The sequence below is a fragment of the Chanodichthys erythropterus genome, chromosome 11 (genome assembly GCF_024489055.1).
Source record: "Chanodichthys erythropterus isolate Z2021 chromosome 11, ASM2448905v1, whole genome shotgun sequence".
Lineage (NCBI taxonomy): Eukaryota > Metazoa > Chordata > Actinopteri > Cypriniformes > Xenocyprididae > Chanodichthys > Chanodichthys erythropterus.
Genome location: NC_090231.1, coordinates 50663840 through 50691091, shown reverse-complemented (window position 1 = coordinate 50691091; position 27252 = coordinate 50663840). Strand labels below are relative to the sequence as shown.

At 36.0% G+C, this 27252-nt stretch overlaps 1 protein-coding gene across 1 annotated transcript; it reads left to right on the top strand.

Annotated features, from left to right (window-relative positions):
- Nucleotides 1-27116, top strand: emilin2b (elastin microfibril interfacer 2b). The gene is made up of 9 exons (XM_067401327.1): nucleotides 1-149; nucleotides 2490-2615; nucleotides 6139-6329; nucleotides 6763-8163; nucleotides 22240-22413; nucleotides 22526-22573; nucleotides 24054-24089; nucleotides 24177-24308; nucleotides 25139-27116. Exons 1-9 carry the CDS (start codon nucleotides 1-3, stop codon nucleotides 25453-25455), a joined length of 2574 nt encoding a protein of 857 aa, XP_067257428.1. The 3' UTR covers nucleotides 25456-27116.
- Nucleotides 27117-27252: the final 136 nt, after the last annotated feature.

Genomic DNA, 27252 nt, shown 5'->3' with positions numbered 1-27252 from the left:
ATGAAGTGCGTCCTTGGATGTTACGTGCACTTCTGTGCAGGGGTTATTATTAGTCTTATTAACTTTCCTTTGGCTCATGGGACCCCGTCGAGGTATAGTCTGTTCCAGGGCAGTCCTTATTCCAGCTCTGTTTCGAGACAACGAAACAAGTAAGTATCTTTCTGTAATCGAGCATGGCAGATGGCAGGGAAAAAAACGGGATTTCAGTTTTCTCAGATGAAATGTGTTTGAGAATAAATATACATGCGATTACACAGGATCTAGTCATTCAACTGACACCTTGGTTGGGATATTTATGCTATATTTGATGGTTCTGAGGAAACAAAATTATGCGCCATACAAAAACGTGTTCTGTCATTAATCAATACATGCAGGAACAAAATGAGTAACGGTATTACCATTCTATTAAGATTCTATGATTAACGGGCATTGTTGGGTAAGTTACTAAAAAAAAAAAAAAAAAGTAATTATTTCTAGCTACTAATTATATCTTTAACAGTGTAATTAGATTACTGTACTAAATACTCTCTAAAACGTATTGGATTACTTATTAACAATTACTTTCTCCCACAGCAACCTTGAACAATACAAGAATAGACATGAAACTGCTTTTTAATTCTTTCAAATAAACAATATACAATTGCACAAATTCTTGAACTGACCAAAGTGTGTAAATGGAGGTTGCATTAAAAACTTTATATTTTGATGTTATAGTTTATACAGTATTTAATGCAATTTTATCAGATGTAACTAATTAAATTACAGAAAAAATAAGAGTAATTCCTTACTTTACTTTTTCAAGGGAAAGGTAATTAGATTACTTAGTTTGTCTACAGACTTTACTCATCTAGTTACTAAGTTGGCTTGAAAAAGCCTAGCCAGAAAGTTTGAAGTAGTTTTAAAAGAAGTTTTGAATGTATGAAAGAAGTTGTAAGATAGATAGATTAGAAATATAAATAGTATATATAGATAGCTGTTCAACGTATATGCTATAGTGATAGACATCTGAAATACACTATAAGATTTAGTTTACAAAAGTTTTGACCCCCTTAATGTAAGTTTATTGGATTTTTATGATATTTAATTGTCATTTTTAGGAAAACCATAAGAAAAGATTTTGAAAAGATATAGCAACCCGAGTCAGAACAGTCTGAAGGTCTGACCCGAGTTTGGTGGTTGTAGCTTTAAAGCTCTATAGGAGGAGATAGTCTACATTTTGGCTCAGAAGAAGTTTATATAGTAGATCAGTAAGTTGGCTAACCAACTTAATTACTCCCAACACTGTTAACCAATATATAGGCTATACAGTTTCATAATTAATGAGAAACTAGTAGTTAATTGCAAAACAAATGACTAGCGCAACATTAATATTTTAACCTGTTAACGAATAGCTTACACAAGACTGTTTAAATGAATATGTAACAGCAGACAATTTGATGATTTGGGTTGAATGGTAATTATATTGTATAAAACTATTCACTAATTCTGGATTTTATTATTATTGAATTTCATCCTTATTTGTTGGCCTATCCATTTCCCCCCTCACATTATTATTAGGCTGCTTCTTAAAAAGAATTAAGCTTAGGTTAATTTCTCACTTAATCACCAGTCATGGAAACTTTACTGTACATTTCGAGTCATCGGCCATAACCCTAAATGCCAAAAACCTATGCAGTGATTTATGATTTAATATACCTCACAAAAAATATGGTTTCTTCAGTCTTGCTTCAGCCATGCTTTTCGCTTTACTACTGTACCAAATATTTAGTAATTCCTTCTGAAGGATTTGGTACTGGGTTCTGCCCAGCTAACAAAATATGTTCTAAGAACATTCTATTAACATTCACATTAAGTTATGAAAAGTTTTTTTTTCGGAATGTTATCTGAACGTTCAAAACATCATCATTGTGCGAATATTATGGGAATGTTACTGTCCAATGCTCTGAAACAATGTATGTTCTGTAATATTTTTAAAAAGTTAGATATCCAACTAAAAAAAGGTGGAACAATGTAAATTTGTTGCTTACATTTTGAAAACTAAAGGGATAGTTTACCAAAAATGGAAATTCTGTTACTCAAGTTGTTCCAAACCTGTATGAGTTTCTTTCTTCTGTTGGACACAAAAGAAGATATTTTGAAGAATACAGTTGACTGTAGCCATTGACTGTCCTCGTTTTTTTCTTTTCTTTTTTCTTCCATAAGTCAATGGGTACAGTCAACTGTATTCTTCAAAATATCTTCTTTTGTGTTCAACAGAACTCATTCAGGCTTGGAACAACTTGAGGGTGAGTAAATGATGACAGAATTTTCATTTTTGGGCGAACTATCCCTTTTAAAAACCAGGTAATTGAACAAATATTCTATTAGTGTTTCTTCATAACCTTGAGAGAACCTTTTGCTAGAAAGTTCTGAGAATGTTCTCTGTTAGTTGGATATTTTCTTGGGTGTACAGTATAAATTAGTTTTTATTGTTCTTCACTCTTTTGCAGAAACTGGTGTGCGTTTGTAGTGCACAAGAACGTGACATGCGCTGTGCTTGCGGGAACCGAAAACGTCATGGAGCCGCAGCTCCTGCCCTGTCCGCCTCATCATCCTGACTGCACACAACGGGTGATGTAAGTGTCTCTGGAGAGCGTGCAGCGGGCGGGGGGTTTGCATAGACACTTTTATTGGTGGAAGTGACCAGAGATCAGATTAGATCAGAATGGATTGAAGTGGAATTGCTCCTAGTCGAACAAGCAATGCAGTTATATTGGACCCATTGACTGGCAGGTCATTATGGTTTTATCAGTATCCAAATTATTTATGACCGCTGAAGTGCCAGGGGCCGCACTAAACGGTTTTAGCTTGTGTAAAGTTTCTGGAGAACCTTTAAGAAATGGTGTAATTAGAATGTCCCGCATGTTCATGCACATCTTGCTGTTAAAGCTGCACTCCAGATGTGTGTCACTGTTGGAGTAAAACATAATAAATGATGTGTGTAATTCTGCACTTTGTTGTTTATGTTTGCATGGCTCATGAAAAAAAGGAATGCCGCCTTTTGTGGACAGAATGGTTAGACCAAGTGAATTAGTAAGATTTTTTTTAAATCTCACCGGACATATGTTGTCACTTTGCTCCCTCTGAAACATACAGCTCACATTCAGGATATGTGCTGCTTAGTAGTCGGTCACTATAACTTGTGATAGTTAAAGGTACTTTCTCCATCCCCAGTTTAAAGTGCAGGACAACTATAAGGAGACATATATGCCCGGTTTCACAGACAAGGCTTAGATTAAGCCAGGATTAGTCCTTAGTTCAATTAGGACATTTAAGTACATGCCTTAGAAAAACATTACTGGTGTGCATCTTGAGAAACAACAATGGCACAGACTTATTTTAAGATTTGTCAGTGGCAGTGCAAGTTGATTTCAGTTAAAACAGCTCAAACATGCATTTTAGTCTGGGACTAGGCTTAAAGGGATAGTTCACCCAAAAATGAAAATTTGATGTTTATCTGCTTACCCCCAGTACATCCAAGGTGTAGGTGACTTTGTTTCTTCAGTAGAACACAAATGATGATTTTTAACCCCAACCGTTGCCATCTGTCAGTCAAATAATGCTAGTGGATGGGAACTTCTACTATAAGATTAAATAAAACTTGCACAGACAAGTCCAAATTAAACCCTGTGGCTCGTGATGACACATTGATGTCCTAAGACACAAAACGTTCGGTTTGTGCAAGAAAACGAACAGTATTTATATCATTTTTTACCTCTAATACACCACTATGTCCAACTGCATTCATCACTTGATTCGTTTGGTCTGATCGCGCTCTGACAACGACAGTGATGTCTCACGCGTATACTTCTGCCGTTGCCTGTGCGCGATCAGACCTCACTAAGCGAACGCAGTTGGACATAGTGGTGTATTAGAGTTAAAAAATTATATAAATACTGTTCGTTTTCTCGCACAAACCGATCATTTCGTGTCGAGCCGCAGGGTTTAATTTGGACTTGTCTATGCAAGTTTTATTCAAGGAACACATCATGTGGTGTATTCAAGTTGTACACTCATGTATTCAATAGCAAAATGTCATTACTTGATCATTACACCACATGACACGAGTCATTAAATTGAAACATTCCTTGAAAATTGTTTAAAGGTTTTTCAAAACAATAAGAAACCAATATGACCCTTGTGAAGAAGTACAACTTGGCACACTTAAAGATAGTACTTATTATGGAAATAAATAATATATTTGGGTTAGTTCACCCAAAAATGAAAATTTCTGTCATTTATTACTCACCATCATGTTGTTCCACACCCGTAAGACCTTCGTTCATCTTCGGAACACAAATTATGATTTTTTTGATAAAATCTGATCGCTCAGTGAGGCCTGCATTGCCAGCAAGATAATTAACACTTTCAAACACCCAGAAAGCTTTTAAAGACGTATTTAAAACAGTTCGTGTGACTACAGTGGTTCAACCATAATGTTATAAAGTGACGAGAATACTTTTTATGCACCAAAAAAAACAAAATAACGACTTTATTCAACAATATCTAGTGATGGGTGATTTCAAAACACCTCTTCATGAAGCTTCGAAGCTTTACGAGTCTTTTGTTTCAAATCAGTGGTTCAGAGTGTGTATCAAACTGCTAAAGTCACGCCCCCAAGTGATGAACCATTGAAATTTTGAAACACTTATGATGTAATGAAGCCTCATTTACTGAAATCACATGACTTGCACACTCCGAACCACTGATTCGAAACAAAAGATTCATAAAGCTTTGAAGCTTCATGAAGAGGTGTTTTGAAATCACCCATCACTAGATATTGTTGAATAAAGCCGTTATTTAGTTTTTTTGGCACATAAAAAGTATTCTCGACACACTTCATAACATTAAGGTTGAACCACTGTAGTCACATGAACTGTTTAAAATATGTTTTTAGTAGCTTTCTGGGCATCTGAAAGTGTTAATTATCTTTCTGGCAATGGAGGCCTCACTGAGCCAGACTTTATCAAAAATATCTTAATTTGTGTTCCGAAGATGAATAAAGGTCTTACAGGTGTGGAATGACATGAGGGTGAATGATTAATGACATTACTTTCATTTTTGGGTGAACTAACCCTTTAAGTGTGAAATGAATGTAATGTTTTCAATGTTTCAGACACTTAATTGCATGTTAATTGCAATTAAATGAAAATGTTATAGTTTATAATTTATGTAAAATGAAATTAGCTGAACTTTAAGAGTATTTTTGACACTTAAGTACGTCCTTATATGCACTTTCATAATTACTTCTATTGAAGTATTAAAGTTTATTGCCAAATATACTGACAAGCATTTATGGTAAACAAAACTATATATAATATGTAATATATATTGAAACTGGTATGTTAGTACATTTCGAATATATTAACCTTAAACGTAATATTGAATAACACACTACAGTTAAAATTATAATCAAATATTTGTGATTTAGTATGTTAGTCAACATCAAAATAAGTGTAATTCGTTAAAGTATGACAAATGATTGTTAAAACATAATGATTTAAAATGTACTTTAAAGTAAACATTTTAATTTGACAATATTTCAATGTGCACTTTGAAAAGTGTGTTGTTAATAGTCATGAAAGTGTATCATCTTAAAGTACGTTTAAGTGGCCTTTTATTTCATTAAAGGTCACCTATTATGCCCCTTTTTACAAGATGTAATATAAGTCTCTATATGTCCACAAGTACATTTTTTAAAAATATTTTTAAGATTTAAAGTACACAAGTGAACATTCAATACAAATACGTACACTTCTTTTTCACAAGGAAAATACAAAAAGTAAATTTCTTTGACACGTTTAACTAGATTTTTAAAAGATTCTTTTCTCAACCTGGACACTCTTATATGTCAATCTATGGCATGAATTTAGGATAGAACTAGTGTCCCTAAATGTGGTAAATGTGCCCAATTGGTATCATCTGTGTATCTTTTGATGTTACTGTAGTTACAGGAAAGTGGCTAGAAATCCGAGGTCAAAACAGTGTATTGCATTACAGATACCTGCAAAGTGCATACTTTTAGTTAATAGTTCAAATTGAATCTTGATGTTTGTTCATATCTGCCTTTGACATCATAATTCATAACTGTCTTTCTAGGTATCATACTCACCTGAGGCCCATGTACAAAATAGGCTACAAACAAGTGACTGAACTGGAATGGAGGTGTTGCCCAGGCTACCAAGGTCATGACTGTACAGAGGTGAAAGTTACCCCACAGAAACCCAATGTTGTTGAGGAACCACGTCCAGATGCCCCTTCCACCATCAGTCAACAACAGAGTATACTGGGTACATGTTTTTTGGATTTGGAAAAATTGAAATGAGCAATATAATTATATTAGTACACTCATAAAAAGTAATTGAGGTGACCTATTACCACAACTTCATTAAATCCATGGTTACAAGTTAAAATTTCTTTTATAGATTTAATTAAACCTTAAGTTTTAAACATCATTTTGTTGACCTAATATTGACATCAACATATTGTGTCATTTAAACTGAAATTTCTTTTCTAGTTGATTAAAAATAATAATAACTGAATGGAATTGTCTTGATAACTTTGACAATTGGGCCAATGATTTCTAGTTCCCAAAAAAAAAGGTAATAATTCGCAATATATCACAACATGTTATCGTATATGGCTTAAGTATCGCGATGATATCATATCATGGGGCCTTGGGCGATTCCCACATCTGATAAGTACATGTAATTTTGGTTCTAGGACCAGAAGTGTTCTCCGAGACACATCCATGGTCTCAACCCGGGCAGAAAGGGGATCGCAACATTCAACAGGTAGATTATGGAGATCGCCAACGTGAGAGTCGCCGAGTTCAGGTATTAGAAGAAGAAGTGGAGCGTCTTACTCAAACAGTACTTGACCTGCAAGCCATGACTTCAGCCAATGCAAACTTACGGTTAGATATCCAGGAAGATGTTACCAAATTCATTCTAAATACATTGGGGAATTTGCAACAGCCACAGGATGTCAAGACGGGTGGAATTGAGACCATTGTGTTCCCATCAGACCTCCGTTTATCATCAGGTGCTGATGAACTGCAAAACCACATTACCCAGCTCTCCAACACAATCAGTTCCAATACTAATAGCATCCAAGATCTGCAGAATAGGATCCAGAACATCGATGGACAGATGCATCGACTAACAGAACTGACCAATACTGGACCACTTCATCCCTCCTCAACCACTGCAACCAACGAGTGTCCATGTCAGACATACATCGATGAGAAGCTTTCTGCCCTTCGTGAGGAGCTTCTTCAAGGAATAGACATTAAATTAGCAGACATGAAGAATGCATGTGAATATAAAGTACTGTCTGTTCAGGAGCAGTGTGAGGAACAAGAAACCTCTTACTTGAGTTTGGCCGAGCTCCTTGACTCTAAAGAGGCTGAACTCCGCAAAGAGATCCAAGACTTGCGTCTCCAACTTCCCATTGGAAAAGCCCCGGGGCTGGACAGCGATGAGGTCCAGAAGCTCAAGGACACCCAGCAGATACTGAAAGATGCCATTAGGCAGCAGAATGCCACCCTTGCACAGATTGATGCACAAGGGCATATACTGGAGGCAAGGGTTAGTCTTGCAGAAAAGAGTGCAGAAGTACACTGCATCAATCTTGAGGAGAAACTAAGAAGGGAAACACTTAAGGAAAAGGAAGATCAAAGCATAGCCTTGGAGGAGAAAATCAATGCTGTTCAACATGAAAACAGCACTTCACAGCTACTGACCACAGTCTTAGGTCATGATCAGCGCCTAGATGTCTTGGAGAAACATACACAGCAACTGCAGGAAATGATACTGAAACGGGTGGAAAATTTGGAAGCTGATTTTGGGGAAAGCCAAGAGCAAGTGAAGACAATGAATGGCTTGCTTAATGGTCTTGATGGACGGGTGGCTAGCATTGAAGGCATTTGCGGTCGGTTTGAGCCAATGTCCGACAGTCTCAGACGAATTAAAGAGGGACTGAACAAACACGTTAACGGCTTGTGGACTTGTGTCCGTCAACTGAACAACACAGTTATCACACATACAAGAGATATTAACGTGTTTAAAGCAAATTCACACCTTTCAAAAGACGGACAGGATGGGATCACTAATGCACCTTCAGGTAAGCAATGCTTCTCTGGGGACATCATTTATATTTTACATTTATACATTTGGCAGATGATTTTATCGAAAGTGATAGGGCTGCACGATTTATTGCGATTAAACCACACTTGGCGAAGCCTGCAATTATTTTAGGCGCAGCTTGTCAGAGCTGTACGGCTCTGTGATCAGTAGTAAATGCTTCTCCATCTGAAAGTCAGAGGGTGCTCTTGTGCAGTAACTCTAAATATGCACTGCTGCAGAAGTAGATAACGTGTCATATCGCTGTAGCTGAAAAAACAGAAGATTTAAACGCTTTAATTGATTTAACATGACTAATAAACACACAACTGCCTTATTTTGTGTAAGAAGCCACATCTCACAGAAGGATGCTCAACTGTCTATGAAGTCAGTTTGGAGTAAAAACATGTTATTAAATGTTGTCTTTTGTTGGACAAGATGTTAATAAATGCTTCTCATGTCTGAAAAGATGTTTGACTCTTTCAAATGTACATTATAAGCGACTCAAACTCGCAGTGCTTTCAGATGGATTAGCATTTGGAGCCATACTTCATTGACTTGATACAAAAATAATCGCAGCCTTTGATTTCATAATCGCACTAAGAATCGCGTGAAAACAATAATTAAGTTCAATATTATTTTTCGTATTGTGTGATCAATCGTGCAGTCCTAGAAAGTGACTTAAATTGCATTTTAAGGCACCCATTTGATCAGTTCTTGCTTTCCCTGAGAATTGAACCCATGACCTTGGCATTGGTAGCGCAGTGCTCTGCTTAATGAGCTATAGGAAGAAAATTACAAAATTGTAATTTTGCTGACTGGATTATCCAAAGAAACAGTGCAGTATTTGCAAGGACAATCGTGCTGGAGTTTTATGAGCCTATTTCTGTTGGAAAATTGATAGCGGGTGTTTATTTAAAATGAGATGAAGACTTCAGTAGAGACTTGAGATTGTCCTTCTCCACCATGATATGCAAGACTGAAGGGCTGAACAACTAGTTTGCATGACAATTTAACGTAGACCGTATAAAAATTTATTGAAAAAGGCTTCAGGTGGTAAAAAGAAAGTTTCTTAATGATTCCAAAAAAAGGCAGTACAAAAAGCCACACAAAGCATTGGTGTGACATAAGGTATTTTTAACATTTACAGGGGCAAGTCTGTGATTTTTATTGCTGTCTGAATCCAGAATGTCTGTGTTTTTCTGCCACCCTAGGGCTGTGTATCACCAAGAATCTGGTGATACGATATGTATCACGATACAGGGGTTACAATACGATATATTGGGATATATTGCAATACTGTAAGAAAGGCAATATATTGCGATATTTCTTGTTTTGATTTTGTTGTTGTTGTTTTTTTTTTTAGAACGTTTTTTTAGCCGTTCTGTTTGTAATTGTTATGTGACAACCCTTTTTCTTGTATTTGTTTCCCTCATGTTTCTTTGTCGCATATTAAAGTTTGTTACGCTGTTCCATGTTCCACATGCCAGGTCATAGTTTACTTAATTTTTGTAACCTTTACAAATTAAACCAATCATTTTTTAATTTTAAATGGAGAGAACTGTTTTTATGTACCATTTTTCATCATCTACACCATACTCGTAATCCTTAATCCTAATCCTTACTCACTTTTTAGGTAAAACTTTCTCACATAATGCAAGAAAACATGTTTATATGTATCTCATTTTCTTGCATTGAACTTGCTTGTTGATACATTAATAGCAATGGTTAGTTGCAACAAATAATAGCCTTTTTTTAAAAAAAGTATTTTTCTGATAGCATTTTAACTGCCCCATTTTAACTTAATTTGGTCTTTCAGAGCTGTGGTGCAGTGCATTGCATATTTGCTTTTGACATGCTACATTTTTGTAGCTGATTTTACTTTTTGGTAAAATACTGTGAAATTTCCAGATCGTCTTTATCGCTAACTATACCATATCTACTGTTCACACAAGCAACAGCATTCTGCCTTTTTGCAGTTAAGATCTCATTCATAATCATCAGCATCAAAATATCTGTAAACTCTGTGTTGTCAATCATCGGAAATGAACTTTAAGCACACTGTGCTTTTTTCTTCATCCACACGAATAAGAGCTTTTGTTTGATTATCTGTCCAATTTAACAACTTTTTTTACTTCTGAGTGACACATGTTACTGTAAACTGTGTAGAGTAATCACATCATCTCCATCAGATCTTTATGACTGGCCAAAGCAGACTTGTTATACACCAATGCGTCCTGACCTCGTACTTGCTCATATTAGTAATCTTATGTTTTGTTCACACACAGCATCAAAATGGTAATTTACCTGTAATTTTACAACTTCTCATCCCTGAAAATTGGCCCCACTATCCAATAAAGTTAAAATAAAAATGTTTTTTTATTTAGACTGGTCATAATTCATAAAACTTGGTCTTTGTTGATTTCCCCTTGGATAACTGCTAGTTGTTCAAACTAGTTCTTAAAGGGTTAGTTCACCCAAAAATGAAAATTCTGTCATTTATTACTCACCCTCATGCCGTTCCACACCCGTAAGACCTTCGTTAATCTTCGGAACACAAATTAAGATATTTTAGTTGAAATCCGATGGCTCTGTGAGGCCTCCATAGCCAGCAATGACATTTCCTCTCTCAAGATCCATTAATGTACTTAAAATATATTTAAATCAGTTCATGTGAGTACAGTGGTTCAATATTAATATTATAAAGCGACGAGAATATTTTTGGAGCGCCAAAAAAACAAAATAACGACTTATATAGTGATGGCCAATTTCAAAACACTGCTTCAGGAAGATTCGGAGCACAAATTAATCAGTGTATTGAATCATGATTCGGATCGTGTGTCAAACTACCAACGGCTGAAATCACGTGACTTTGGCGCTCCGAACAGAAGATTCGATACACTGCTTCAGGAAGCGTCGGAGCACAATAAATCAGTGTTTTGAAATCGGAAAATAATAAGACGTTATTTTGTTTTTTTTTGGCGCTCCAAAAATATTCTCGTCGCTTTATAATATTAATATTGAACCACTGTACTCACATGAACTGATTTAAATATGTTTTTAGTACCTTTATGGATCTTCAGAGAGGAAATGCCATTGCTCCCTATGAAGGCCTCACAGAGCCATCGGATTTCAACTAAAATATCTTAATTTGTGTTCTGAAGATGAATGAAGGTCTTATGGGTGTGGAACGGCATGAGGGTAAGTAATAAATGACAGAATTTTCATTTTTGGGCGAACTAACCCTTTAATAGTCTAAAAAGGTAGCTATGTTTATGCAACTTGGCCCCTGGTCTGTTTTTGGCAGTACTAGTCAAATCTATCTATTCTGCTGGTCTTCTTTTGGGTCTTTGGAAGCTTGTATGAACTCTACACTGCAAATGTAGGTAACAGTGTACATACGGTAGTGTTTTGAGAGGGATTTCCTTTAAATGCAGGAGAATGTTTGTGTATTGTGAGCAGGTAATTCCCAGGGGAAGTAGTATTTCCCTTTTACGCTTTAATTGTACACACATGTTACAACTGGGCAGGCTTCAGAGTTGTGCAATGTCTTGACTTTTATGGGATTATATTGTGTGTCGGTGCGTGTGTGAGCATGTATGTGGGCATCTGCTTCTCATTTGGTGATTTTTTTTTTTTTTGTGTTCTGGGTACATTAGTCATCTTACAGTTTTACCTATCAGCGTTCAGAGTAATGCTGAAAAATCCAAATGACAAGACAATCACTAAGTGATTTTTAAACCTAGCTTTGTGCAAAGGACTCGAGAGCTCTATAAAGAAATCCAATGCATCATGATCCGGAATATAAGAAAATTTGTCTGTTTACAAGTATCAAAATATGAAATCTGATCATTAAAAAGGAGTACAAAAAACTACTGCCTACATACAACTAAAACTGATTATCTTATGTTTACTTCAGCTGTGTGAACAGAATAAATTACGGAAGAGGATTAGGGCCAAGCAATAATAAAAAAATAAAACCATCTCGAGATTAAAGTTGTTAAATTTCAAGATCAAATTCGTTAAATTATGAGAAATAACTCGTTAAATTTCGAGAAAAAAGTCTAGATAAAATGTTGAGAATAAACTCTTTAAATTATCAGAACAAATTCGTAATTTAATTTTAATTAATTTAACGTAATTTAAAATTCATAATCATAATTTTCTCATAATTTAACGAATTTGTTCTCGTAATTTAACAACTTTTTTCTCACAATTTAATGACTTTATTCTCAACATTTTATCTCGACTTTTTTCTCAAAATGTAATGACATTTTTCTCATAATTTAACGTATTTGATCTCGTAATTTAATGACTTTTTTCTCGTAATTTAATGAGTTTTTTTCTTGTTAAAAAAAACGTAATTTAATTACCGTAATTTAACGAGTTTATTCTCAACATTTTATCTCGACTTTTTTTTTTTTTTTTTTTTTTGAAATTTAACAACATTTTTCTCATAATTTAACGAGTTTATTCTCAACATTTTATCTCGACTTTTTTCTCGAAATTTAATGAGATTTTTCTCTAAATTGAACAACTTTAATCTCGAGATGGTTTTATTTTTTTATTATTGCTTGGCCCTAATCCTCTTCCGTAATAAATCACTCTAAATTAACATGTTAAATTGACTGTGTTTGTGTGTGCTTGTTTTCGATTTATGAGGACACAAATTTCCAGACGACCCGATAAAGTAAGAAAGATACGGAATCCTTGACTATGTGGGGTCCTTTACTTGATGTTAGAATTACGATATAATGTAGTGAAGGGCCCTACTATAGTGACTTAAGATTTTGTCAAACATACTTATATGTGATGTTTAAGATGTTTAAGATTCCTGATCTTACTATCTTAGTGGGGTCATTTGGACCCCACAAAGTAGTATAATAGTAGCATGTGTGTGTGGATGTGGAACACCCTAGATACATGTGAGTGCATTTTATCTTGTGTGAGCAGCTGTGTTTATTGTAGTAATGCACTCTTCCTTTTCAGTCGCTTATTCTTCTTGACCTGTGACATTTGACCTGTGAGATGATCTTTTCCTTTGAACATGTCTCACATATGTATTTATATGGATTTTATCTGGAGGTCTAATAAGTCAGATCAATTTCTTTTTGTACTTTTATAATTTAGTTGGCCGAATTTTGTGAATGTGTTGGTATCCAGACGCTGGCTGACGTTAGTCATGTTAGTTGTGCTAGTTTGTTTTTGCAGCTTCAGGAACGTCTGAATCAGGGGACTTCTTTCAGTGCTCATTTCATGGTTTTTAAAGGCTTTAAAATTATAAGAGCTGGGGTCACACTTTTTTAGATGTTTCCAAAATTTGATGGCTTGTTTCTCAATGCGTATCAGAGGATATTGGCCTGCATGTGTTGTTCGGTGTGTTTCTCTGTACTCTGAGGATACTCTTACAGAACTCAGCTTGTAGGGCTTCAGTTGGGTTTTTGTCCCATTTGTCAAATTCATGGATCAGGAGAGGACCCCCACTTCACTGTCATATTGTAACGTGTTCTCTGTTTCATTGTGTTTTTGGTTCAGTCATGTTTGCCCTAGTTTTTCTGAGTTGTCTTAATAGTCGTCATATTCACCTGTGTCTTGTTTATTAACTCAATAGTTCCCTTTGTTTGCTCTGTTCATAAATAGTCTGTGTTCTCACCCATTCTCTGTTCGTGCTGGTTTGAGATAGCGTTTGGTTGTATTTTCCTGTGTTCAACTCTGTTTTTGATTAAAGATCATTCCAGTATGTTGTTCTTCGTCGTGCACTTTCATCACTCATCCATTCCGTAACACATGATGTATGGTTCTATGAGTGATTGGAATATTTTGAGCCAGATTCCAATTGACCCTTCGCAAAGACCCGCCCCACTTAGTTACTGTTGCTTTGTCCGACAAGCCGTGGTGTTGTCACGCCACACGCAGTGAAAAATTCATCGCGGAGCAAAGAGGACACTGACAACACGTCGACAGATAAAACAGAGCAGGTTACTTATGATATTAACTCCCTCGGGTCGGCGGTCACGCCGGCGTGATCACCGCGTTTTATTTCTAACAAGTGTGAAAAAGACTCAAAATACTCCGTCAATGTTGCACATACAATTAAGAGCTATACACCATTTTAATCTGTGGAATATCTTCTTTTATTTGTGTACACTCAGAGTAAAAACAAAATGGGTTTTAAATTGTGTAAGTCAAATTGAAAACAAACCTTCTGTGTTTATGTAATCTGTATGAAAAGAGAACCATGTCAGAAGTCCTTGATTCAGCTCATTATCCGCTAATGCGGCCACGCCCACGGAGTCAGTGCTATTCAGAGGCAAATTCAGTAAAAACATGCATTCATTGTCTCAATCGTACGGAGCCCCTGAAGGGACATGGTGGTAGAAAAAAAAAATGGGAAGGAAAGAAATTTTACATGTTTTTTTTTTTTTTCAAATCTTTTGCGTTCCCTCGCAAAGATGTTTTGCGTTCCCTCATATTATTGTAGCCTAGTTTGTGCTGAATACAGTGTAATGACACTTTTTCCATTTAATATGTTAATTAATATGTTTAAGAACAACTGAAAAAAGCACAAATGTCAGGGCATGTCAAAACTTCTCCAGGCCCCAAATCAGCCTCAGACCCCTGAGGGTTAAACAAAGTCCCAGCTTTCAAACTGTGCGGGTTTTTTTTTTAAGAAATTCAAACAATAAAAACCGTCTTGTGGCTCTTTAATGTGTCGTGACAGATTGCTGTAGCGCCTCAGCTCAAGAGGCTCGTGAACCGATCATCTCTTCCTACTAGTTAGCATCAAATAAACATGAATGAACATGAGAAGGAATGTTGTTAGTTGTTTCAAACGCGGAAAGACGTAAATACACATAATTTTTCAAGTCCAAGTCCACTGAAGTTAATCTCCTGACTGCTTTGTCGGACAAAATGGCGGATTTGGCGTTCTGATTGGTTAGATCGCTTGTCAATCAAACTCCCGGCGAAGGGTCAATTAGTATTTTATTTTTATTTTTTTCTTTCTTTGAGATAGATTTTTTTGATGCCATACAAGGCCCTTCTTACTTACTGTGGATCTTTTCAGTCTTATTAAAGTACCAAACTACAATAATACAGTAACTAGCATATTTTTTGTACTCTTTATTTGTTGCTATTGGTTTTTGTCAACTCACAGAAGTTAATTTTGATTTGGATGTGAGTGAGTGTGTTGATGTCAAATAGATAAGTTGTTTATTTTGCAATTAGCCTCTCCATTTCCACTTAGGGTGGCCGTACGTCCGGATTTTGGCCGGACAGTCCGGATTTTAAGCCCCCTGTCCGGCGTCCGGCACAGCCTCGAGCCAGACACTAATTTGTCCTCCTTTTTGGAGTTGCGCTGAATCAGCCTAAAAAAAAACCCGCGCTAGTATCTTTATTAGGACGCAGCAGCTTAGCGTCTAATACCGTAAGATCTCTGGTCAAACAAACGATCGGCTGAAAGCGGTGTCAAATAAATATCTGATATATCATTGGTTAAAAACGTAAACTAGCCTGCTGGCTACATCATATCATCACGTTAACATGCTGAAACGTCAGACCTCGTTTAATCCTGAATGGATAAAAAGAGCACAAATTTATATTTGTAAATTCATTCATTATTTGCTATGAATGTTTTGTTTTGTCACTGTGCACTTTGCAAGACTTTTTTGAAAAAGACATCACAATGTCTTGAATAAATACAAATACTGTGAACAAACACTTTTTGCCTCTTCTGTTACACATAGGTCTACATCATATTGTCCGGCAATGAATAGAGTAGGCTTTTTCAGAATCACTGTATCATGATGCCATCGATATAATGGACAAAATTGTATTACGAGTACATTGTAGTTGCGAGTACACTAGAGTCCTATCTATGCAATTATTCTTGCCTCACTAAATGCCGCAAAGTGTCCTCCTTTTTAGTATTTTGGAAATGGCCACCCTACTTCCACTAGTTTGGCCCATTCATACAGTAACATGTAGAGACATACAAAACTATGTTTTATAAAAAATGCAAAAAGTTTTCTGTGAGGGTTATGTTCAGGGGTGTTGTTAAGGGACAGAAAATATGATTAGCTCAGTATAAAAACCATTACGCATATGGAAACTCCTTGTAATAAAAGCAGTACCAACATGTGTGTGTGTTTTAGCACAGAGGGTTTTTTGTGTATAAGTCACTGCTGTGTAGTTCTGCGGCAGAGATCGGTCACTCGATGAGATCATGTGAGCCAGCGGGTGTGACATGTAAAGCTGCTCCCGCTGTATTTCTTTAATTGTTAGGCAGCAACTAACTGGAAGTAGTGAATAGCTTTACACTGCAACATCTTGGAAACAACAGCTTCGAAGTGTGGCATAAAAAATGACTGTTTTAAAATCACACTTTGTTATGTACAAGCGAGCTTCAAGGCAGCGCTTCAGTGGTTCAAAAAAAAACATTCTTTCCAAAGTAGCTGTCCACATGTGCTGTTGTAAAATAACCAAACATGACAACAGGAATAACATTTCAACTGCAGCGTGTGTACAAATTTAATTCATAGTAATTCACAGTATCAGTGCTCTCAGCTCTCAGCTGAGGTTTTTTTCTGGTATCATGATTTACCATGCCTCAGAGAAAACACTATTTTATCAAGTAACGTTAGCTAGCATAGCATAATCAGATGCAGCTTTATTTTTAGTAACAATAATACAGCATTTTCTCCATCTTACAATATGTTCTAAACTTAATTGCATGCCATTTATCAACACAAGCCATCCAGTATTTAATGTTATGATATTCTAATAATAATAATCTATCTTAATGCAGTGTGTAAAAAGTGTCTGACAGCAGCCGCCGAGTGAACACTCAAAGTAAAGTTATAACATAATTTTCAACACACTCAAATGTATCTAATATGATAAACAGAGCTGCGTTACCTCATACTCATGACCGGAAAAGCGGAAAAGTTTAGCTGCTCGCGGTGTGTGTTGCGCAATCGCTCCAGCTCTAGCGGCCTCGTTCAGCTCCCTCAACACTCGGCCCTGCTCTGCTTCATACTACAATAACGTTAATAATCACATCCATGAACATGATTTCTTCCCGAGTCCTATCCCAATTGTTTTCCACCGGCCGTTGAGGTGAAGACCACATGTCCTAAGATTCCGCGCTCAAACTTGCCGTCATAAAGCCACACCTTTGTTTTGAATAGGCCTCTAACGACCTCTAGCAGACAGAAAATATTACATATTGCACCTTTTAGTCTAAATAACAATGTAGTAGTGGCCGAAAGTTGACACTAGTTCATTCTCAGCCAAAAGCTAAAAGCTTGTTTTGTATGTTGCTATTTCCTGCACCCTATCTATGAAAAAGTTTCTCGTTAGAAAAAAGACCCCCTTTTTAATCGTGCCCTTTTGGGCTTTTCTATGTTGAACATCTGTGTGCAAAAAAGATACACAAGCAGTAGCTAAAGAGACCTTAATTAGACACACTGAGCACAATGTTGGACTACTAATTACTGTTCATTGAGCATAAAATATTTGGTGAGAAATACACAAGCATTCCTAAAACCACCTGGACTCTGCAGGCAGTTAAACCAAAGTATCTTTAAGGTAAATCCGTTTACTTGACAGCTCTCTTGGTAACACCTCCATTCAGCTGTTTTTAAAGTAAATAACAGACATTAAATGCATACAGCTCCTATCTACTTAAATGGGAAAAGACATAAATCTCCAATAGTATTTGTCAGAATTATAATTCAATAGGACCTTTCAAAAAAGTGGTGTCAAAGATTGTTTCTTTCACTCAAATCAAATATTAATAATAATGAGCAGTCCCCATCACCGTACAAACCACCATATACACTGAACTTTATTATTCTCCTATTATTAAGATTACACAGAACTTTTTAAGTTTATGAAGATGTCAATCTTTTTTAAATGGGTAGAAGCATTTTTGATTGATATGACAGTGTCACACCTATCATCTTTACTTATTATTCTGTCCTCCCATTTGCATTCTTCTATCTTTCTCCAGGTGTTCATGAGATTTTTTTAAAAGTTCACAATATGACCAAATCTGGTCTTCAGGTTTCAAGTTTAACTTTGACTTCAATTTACTTATGTCAAAGGGACAATGTACTTATTGTGTTGAATATACTATTGAAAACCCCTTGTGCTTCTATTGAGGTGGGATACAGATGAGGTTAAGGACAGGTTTTGTGGTATGGTTAGGTTTGAGGGTGGTTTAAGGGGTAAGGGAAGGGTCAACAGAGTAATTATAGATGTAATTACTGAAATCAATTACAGCTGTAATTATATGCAGTAATTTTTAAATCAGGGTTCTGCAACCTATATGGCATGTGAGGAGGGATGATCACTGGCACGTGACAGTGGCTAAAGAGGTGTATGTATTTAACTTAAATATGTACGTTCATTTGCAATTTCCCTTGAACTTGCATATGAATCCACGTTTTGAGGTAGTCATTCATAGTAGTCATAGTATTAGTCACACAGCCTGTTTTAACTTAAGTGCTATAAATGAAATTAAAGTGTTGATCCAGCAATCCATTCGCATAAATGGAGGTGTGCACTTTTGTTATTATTCAATTTCAGATTTCTCTGATACAGCATTTAATTTGAACAGAACAAAACCCACAGAGCCGCCTCTTATATTAGATTATTATTGCTGCTTATTCTGTTTCTTTTGGCTGATATTTTAGTAAGGTTTTTATCCAAATCTTACACAGAATTTAGCAACAAACCACTTTTACTTGCCTAGTTAATTTATGTCTTTACACAGTTGAGAATCATTTTGGAATCAGATTGTGTCACTGTCATTGAATTAAAAAAAACAATTCTAAAGAGAACCATATGGATTGAACCTGTTGATTACACTGGTCTACAGCCAAATGCTTCTGAATTAAATGTAGTGGAACTTTACTAGTCACTGAGAACAAAAATGATGCTTAAAATTGTTGATTGGCTCTAGTTTTCATGATATGCTATTGGTTAGTATATTCGACCCTTGACAAGTGAGTAATAAAGGCAAGGGATCTCTGTTTAAACCAGAAATGGCTAAAATACACCTTTGACTGGATCTATGAATAAATCTCTGGGTTTGGACAGTACTTGCTTTTTAGGCAAAAAAATGAATTATGCAATCTGAAGCTGGTATTGCATCATACATGATATGAATTGCATCATGTTATTCTAGAAGTCATGGATAATGCAGTCATAACGAAGCTTACATCACTCTGCTGGAACAACTGCCCTATATCTGCTCTAGAAATCATACAGCAGAGGTGCAAAACTCAATTCCTGGTGGACTTGATGAACTGGATCAGGTGTGTTTAATTAGGGTTGAAGCTAAACTCTCCAGAGCTGTGGCCAGAGATGGGCTGCATCCGAAAACTTAATCAGCTGACTTATCAGGCAATGACTTTGTAGGCAGCATTTGCGCATGAAGGTACCTCACGATTTTGGACAGACTTCTGAGGCAGCGTAATAGTTTAATGATCTAGCAACATAGAGCAAGCTTTGGTGATAACTAAGCAAATGTACATGTACTACAGTAGAAATTTCTCGCTAGAAAAGACATCAAAAGTGGAAAATGTTGGTCAAAAACATACATTTTACACAAACTGACTACCAACCGCCACTCTCAGATGCCATCTTTATTTTTTAGCTCAACTGTCACAGAATGGAAAGCACAGGATTGTGGGATATCAAAGGCAGTGAACGATACAGCTATGCTGCCTTCAAAAATAGATCAGATGAAGGTATCTCAGGATACAGGAAGTGAAGCTAACAGATTTGGATGTGCCTCGATGCCTTCCTACCTAGTAATGCACCCTCCAAAGGCAACATTTTTAAGTTTTCGGATGCAGCCATGGTATTATTATTGGGAGATATGAGGCTCTACCAATGGAGAAAGTATAACGGCTAACTTAGATCACGTATGGCTTGATAACCAATCACATTACAGCCTTGATGTCATTAACTTTCAATTTTAGTTGTGCGACAGTCAATCACTGTTTGCGGGTAGGATACCATAGAAATGAATGAGAATTGCAGGCTTTACACGATTTATTTGCTAACCTTGCAGGCTTGCCTTCAAGTGGCTTTGCTGTGGCCCTTCAGGAACTGAGTTTCGCACCCCTGTCATACGGTAGTGTCATGCCCCCTCATTTGTCAGTGTTTGATTTTGGGCAGAGATGCTTCCTTCTTGTGTGAACAGTGCAGATACCTTCAAATGGAGTAAATGGTCTTCAATGGATTATACATAAAAATGGCATCAGTGCTTGCAGACTATTGCTGAACAATGACAAGAGATTCTCCATTTAATGAATACAAAAGACAAGCTAGGAAGTGCAGAGTAGACACTGGATAGGATTAAACTATGTACATAATAGTTTTTTGCCTTTTGTTTCATAATAAATTTGATTTATGCAATATAACTCTTTTGTTGTGTTACATAAACAGGACTGGTGACGTGTACTATCTACACAAAAAACGTAGACATAAAGGGCCCTATTTTAACGATCTAAACGCAAAGTGTAAAGCGCACAGCGCAGGTGCACTCAGGGCGTGTCCAAATCCACTTTTGCTATTTTAACGACGGAAAAACGGTCCGTGCGCCGGGGCGCATTTTTGAAATGGGTTGCCCCTATTCTCTTAATGAGTAATGGGTGTAACGTTCAATAAACCAATCAGTGTCATCTCCCATTCCCTTTAAGAGCGAGATGCGCTCGCGTCATGGCGGATTGCTATTTACATGGCGGAATTTGTTGGCAGAAAAGCTGATTGTTTTCAAGCGAAGAAACCGATCTGCTCGTGCGCGATGTTAATGCGGGCTTGCAAATGCAGGCTTTCAAATAGCTTCGCGCGATGAGTCAGTTAATATATATATATGTGTGTGTATTGACACGATTGTTTAATTAATTAGCCAATTTGGTTCATCATTATAAGTAGTAATAGACTGAATTGAAAATAGGTAGCCTAATTCTAATACACACAATGACTATTCATCATTACATTTTTATATTTATGTAGCCTACACAATAATATTCTTTTACACTGTAATCCTTTTGTTTTTAATATTTGGCATGTTTGTGTGATGCGTATCCCTGTGTGTAATAAGCAAAGCCAACGCGCTCTAACAAAAAAATATTGCGCCATTGACTTTAGACTTTAGACCAGGTTTGAGTTGGTCTATGGCGCAGTCTATTTTCAGCTCCTTAAAATAGCAATGCACCGGCAATGCGCCTGAACACACCTCTTTTTTAGACCAGAACGCCCATGGGCGCACTAACTGGCGCAAATGCATTTACTAATTTAAGGACGTGGCGCTGAAAGGGAAAACGTGAACGGCGCAAACACACTTGCGCAATGTGTATTATAGGGCCCAAAATGTAAAAATGTAAATATCTTGGAAACAGCCAATCAGTTGTTTTCTATTGTCATATTTGGATTCAGCACATCAAAATACATAATAAATGGCACATGTAGGGGCCAGATTTACTAACAGCTTGTGCCAATGCAAACTCTCTTGTGGAGTTAAAAAAAAAAACTACTATCAGGATTTAAAGACACGCAGTGAAAAATTTGCGATGAAAAGGTGTATACAGTTATTTTTGCAGCTGACCTTTGTTGCATATGCATTTGTAGGAGTTTCAGATGCAAAATTTATGGGAGGAGAGTAGTTAAATAAATCATGCGAATCAATGAATCAAGGTGATTTACTAAGGTTTGTGCTAGTCAATTTACTGGTACAGTATTTGCACTAATATTTACTGCCCCAAAAAAGCATGTCTTAAACCAAATGCTAATTTGCACTGCTCTTGGTAGATTGTGTTGGTCATTATGGAAATTATTCGGCTGCGTCTGTGATCTTTAATTTTCGTAGATCATGCGCAGAACTTCCACTCCCATTGGCACTTGTATGGAATTGCGCTCTCACACTAATTTGCCCTGTTTAGCAAATCTGTTCCATAATCTCTGAAGTAGACGACTTCTAAAAAATTGCAAATGAAAAATAGCAAAGTCACACCTGTTAACTGTCAGGCATTCTTTATTCCATCACTATTCTACCTCTCTCCAGGTGTTCTTGAAGGTACAACAGCTGTAAAAGTTTCCATAAAGGGAGGTCAACCACTCCCATCACTGTCTGCCACGGCGTCTGCAGCAGGGCCTCGAGTGACCAAAATCTCATCTCACACCCCTCAAGGGATCAATGGGAGCGGGACATCCATTACTGGCTACGCAGGAGCACCAGGTAAGTGTGTTCAGATATGCGTGTATGTTTATGCATTGCAAATGTGTGAATTCTATTACAAAGCTGTTTACAGAAAATTATCTCACAGTATTTGTGGTATTGTTCTTGACAGGTTATCCTCTGATTCCTGCTGCTGCCCTCAGTCCTGATTCTGTTTCTGGTATTCAACACTCTATTGTAGCTGAACACTTTTTTACGGGAATTACAAAATAAACTAAACTAAATTAAATGGCCGCAATTGCCTATTATCAGAGCTTGAGCTTTTTGATATAGGTGATACATGGGTAACACGTTACAATAAGGATTCATTTATTATCATTAGTTAACTACATTAGTAAACTAACAATGAACAATACTTCAGATGTTAATTTCTACATTTACTAATACATTTTTAATTAAAAGTTATGTCAACATTAGTTAATTGCACTCTGAAATAACATAAAGAAACAATGGACTTGTTTTTAGTTCATGTTAGCTAATGTATTAACTAATGCTAACAAACAAGACCTTGTTACGCAAGTGTATGAGACATACAACTTTTTTTTCTTTTAAATGGCAAAGAAAAAAAAAATAAAAAATTCACATTTGATTTTGTGGAAATGGCAACATGATATGATCAAAAAGTCAGCCAATTGGATTATACTTTAAAAATTAAGGCAGCAAATTAACTCAAGTTTTTAAGTTGAAGTATGTGGACTTATTTATGTGTGTTACACTGATCCTTAAGCTCATGAAATCACCAAATCCAGGGCGATTCCATGTTTGTGGACAGTTATTGGGGTGTGTATTACTGGTTGTTCAATGCTATCACCCTAAATGTGATTATTCTTTGTTCTTTTGAAAACAGTCATTGTTTTTGAGCCAGAAAAAGGCCTCTAAAATTAATAAATTATAACATTTTATCGTCAGATTTTTTATATTGAAAAATGTTAATTTCTCATCTCCACTTTTTCTTACTACATTTTGTTAGCAGCTTACCATAGATATACATTATATTGCCAAAAGGTCGCCTGCCTTTACGTGCACATGAACTTTAATGACATCCCATTCTTAATCCATAGGGTTTAATATGAAGTTGGCCCACCTTTTACAGCTATAACAGCCTCAACTCTTCTGGGAAGGCTTTCCACCAGGTTGTGGTTATGGGAATTTTTGACCATTCTTCTAGAAACGCATTTGTGAGGTCAGACACTGATGTTGGCGAGAAGGCCTGGCTCACAGTCTCCGCTCTAATTCATCCCAAAGGTGTTCAATCGGGTAGAGGTCAGGACTCTGTGCAGGCCAGTCAAGTTCCTCCACACCAAACTCTCATCCATGTCTTTATGGACCTTGCTTTGCTTGCTTTATCCACCTGTGGCCATGGAAGTGATTGGAACACCTGAATTCAGTGATTTGGAGGGGTGCCCCAATACTTTTGGCAATATATTGTATTTACATAGCAATATGTAAGCTGTCCACCATATTGGAACTGTCAAATCCGGTCCGTGAACACAACTGTACTTAGACACATGTATGAATATCTGTATCAGCAATATATATACATATATATCTTATCTGCTGGATGAACATTCAAAATATGTTGTTGTAAATCTTACATTTTTACAGGATATTTACAGTATGTCATATTTCCATATCTACAGCACAGATTCCACTGAAGACAATTCAAATGGCTGCAGGTACTGTAACTAAACCTTCCATATATTTTACAGAGATGTATTGTCAGTGAGTGATGGTAAAGTGAGTATGTGTGTGTATTTATGCAGGAGAAGGGCGAGTAATGACCTATGTGTCGTTTTCGGCTGGTCTGACACTTGTGCCATTCCCTGGAGAAATCGGTATCATCCGATTCAACAATGTTCTGTTAAATGATGGAAGACACTACGATCCACAAACAGGTACGCGTTTTTTTGCCTTTTTTGCATTTTTATCATGCATTTATGGTGTTTGCTAAAGTTGCCCTTGTGAAAAAGAAGTGCACCTAATTGTACTGAATGTGCACATACTAGTGTACTTAAAATCTTATAAACTGTACATGCACGTAATATGAGGTAAAAGGCCACTTAAGTGTTCTTAAACTTAAGTACACTTTCATGACACACGTGAGTACACTTTTAAAAGTGCATTGTGTAATGCCAAATAAATTTTTTTACTTTAAAACAATTTATTGTTTTAATAATCTTTTGTTGTGCTTTGAAGTACACTTATTTTGATGTGTTGACTAACATACTAAAGCACAATTACTTCATTGTAATTTGTAAATCAAAAGTTAATATATTTTAAATGTACTAAATTGACACTTCATCTTTATAAATGTGTAATTACAAATATATTTAAAAATTCATGACATGCAAGTTTTAATAGAAATGACATGATAAAGTATATTTTAGTTTACCATAAATGCTTGTCAGTACATTTAGCAGTAATCATGAAAATACATTTAAAGATGTACTTAAAGTCCTACTTAAGTGGGTTAAAAAGCACTCTAAGGTTCAGCTAGCTGCATGTAAAATAATTTAAACTATTTATACTTTTTTCATTTAATTTCTTTGAATGAAAACATTACATTCAATTTACACTTAAGTTTATTTTAAAGTGTATTATTTCTCAAGTACTCTTCATATTAAAAGTATGCTAATATGTACTTGTCTTTAGAAAATGTACAAATGTACATCATTCTACATACAGTATGCATTTGTTATAATCTTTTTTTTTTTTTTTTTAACAGGTGTGTTCACTGCGCCCATGGATGGACGGTACCTTCTCAGCGCTGTCTTAACTGCTCAAGCAGGAGAAAGAGTCGAGGCCTTTCTCTCAGTAGCAAATCGCAACATCCAGAAGCTTTACACTGCTGGGACGGGGAGCAGAGGCTCTGAGGACTGTGTCTGTGGTGGGTCAGTCTCTGCAAGTCTAGCTCTTCATTTGAAGCGGGGGCAGAGGACGGGACTTGTGCTCACATCAGGGAAGCTGGCGATTTCTGCATCCAGTGAAATTCTGTCTTCATTCAGTGGATTCCTGCTTTATCCAACAGTAGCCAAGCGATAGCTGACAGCCAACGGCAAACATTAAGGTTAGGTTTGATTTCAGTTCTCGTAATAAGCTGCTCAAAGATAATTTGGTTACTCTATACTTGAAGCCTTTATGTTAATGCATTATACAATAATCCATAATGTACGTTGCAGTGCAAGTTATAATGCATTCATATTTGTAGATTCCTTTTTACACATGAAATTGGTTATTCATCATGTTTTAATGCATTATACGTTCTAAATGAAGTTTGGAAATGTTTCATAACTTTGGTTGCAATTACATTGAGATCATTATGTGCATTACAAGGCATAATTAATGCGTTAAGAATACTTTTATAATGCATTATATACAGGCTTCAAGTGTTACAGATAATTGTTTGACATGAAAAAGCAGAGGAACAAAATGAGGATCCATTTAAAAACAAAAAGCTTCACATTCATTGTTAATTGAAAAACAAACAGTAGTGATTTTGCAAGGGAGTTCATCTGTTAGGGTGCTAGGAAATCTATTGAGCTGATTTTATAGAGGTCACCAATTAGTGCACCACAAACCCAACCAAGATTTCTTCCAACTGGACCGTGAATCTTTAGTATAAGCATGGCATTTTTATGTTACACACAGAACAACCATCTTTGAAGCATGTTTACATGATTAAAATAATGATAAAGCTATGTTTTTGATTTTCACAAAATGATTTACTGCCTCAGTGTAAAAAAGAATGGTTGGTTTAACTAAAAAAGGAAGTTACCTGGTTGCCTTAATTTTGAGTTCATTGAAATTAAAAATTTGAGTTAATACAAAGAAGGCGATTGGTTTAATCAACAGAAACTCAAAATAGTATGTTATCTGAACCACATTAATTATCTAAGTTGATTTGACAAGAAAAAATGCTGTGATAAATCATGAAAATAAGTTTTTACAGTGGGTGGAATCAAGCTTAGAACCAGATGTGAAACACAGTCCACTAACTAGGGACTTCTGTTGTAAAAGGTCAGTGCAAAAATTTATTAATGCCAGGAATTTTTTTGGGATAAATTTTGGAAACTGCACAAAGAGATGTAATTATATATATTTAGTTTATTGTAGCAACCTTGCCCCACAACAGCTCAATGTTTTTCATTAAACATACACATGACTTCAACAGTAACATTATTCACCACTTTTCAATAACATCACCAGGCTTAAAAAGAATCAGTCTCACCCAATGACTGAATTTTAAACTTTCTCATAACTCATGGTTGTTAGCTTTTGCCCAAATCCACACCCTTTACACCCACAGTTTTTGATCCAAGACATTCAGTTCCAAGAAGATAATTTATCTACATTTAAACCTTTTTTTTTTTTTCCGTAATGTATAAAGACATTTTTTTATGGAAGATGTTTTTGTGTGAAAAACATGTTGGATATTTTATCAATGGCACAATCATTTATGATTGAAATGTGTGCAAAATACCTACTGTTATCATCAAAATCACTGCTCCATATGTTATTTTTATTTAGATCAACTGTAATATTTAACTACCTGAATATGTGTATCTTATCTAACAATTAAGTGTTATTTTAAATGTCAAGTTCACTGTCATTTCATGTACAGGATCATTATTGCTACAATCTTCATATGTGTTGTGCAGAATTTCCAGAGAAACAGATACAGTATAAAAATCAGGACCAGAATGTCAGAACTGTTGTTTTTCATCTACAGAAGTATATGTGCAAATAAATTGCTGTTAAAAATAAATTTTCATAGTCTTGTTTTTGTGTGTTTGATTCTGAAAAGTTAACGTCTGATGAGTAAATTGAGATTCTTTAGTA

Excerpts from the sequence above, each read along its gene's own strand:
- emilin2b (XM_067401327.1), top strand. The coding sequence starts at position 1 with ATGAAGTGCGTCCTTGGATGTTACGTGCACTTCTGTGCAGGGGTTATT. Across the intron at positions 6,330-6,762 it reads TCAACAACAGAGTATACTGG|GACCAGAAGTGTTCTCCGAG; the intron begins GTACATGTTTTT and ends TTTTGGTTCTAG. Across the intron at positions 22,574-24,053 it reads CAGTCCTGATTCTGTTTCTG|CACAGATTCCACTGAAGACA; the intron begins GTATTCAACACT and ends CCATATCTACAG.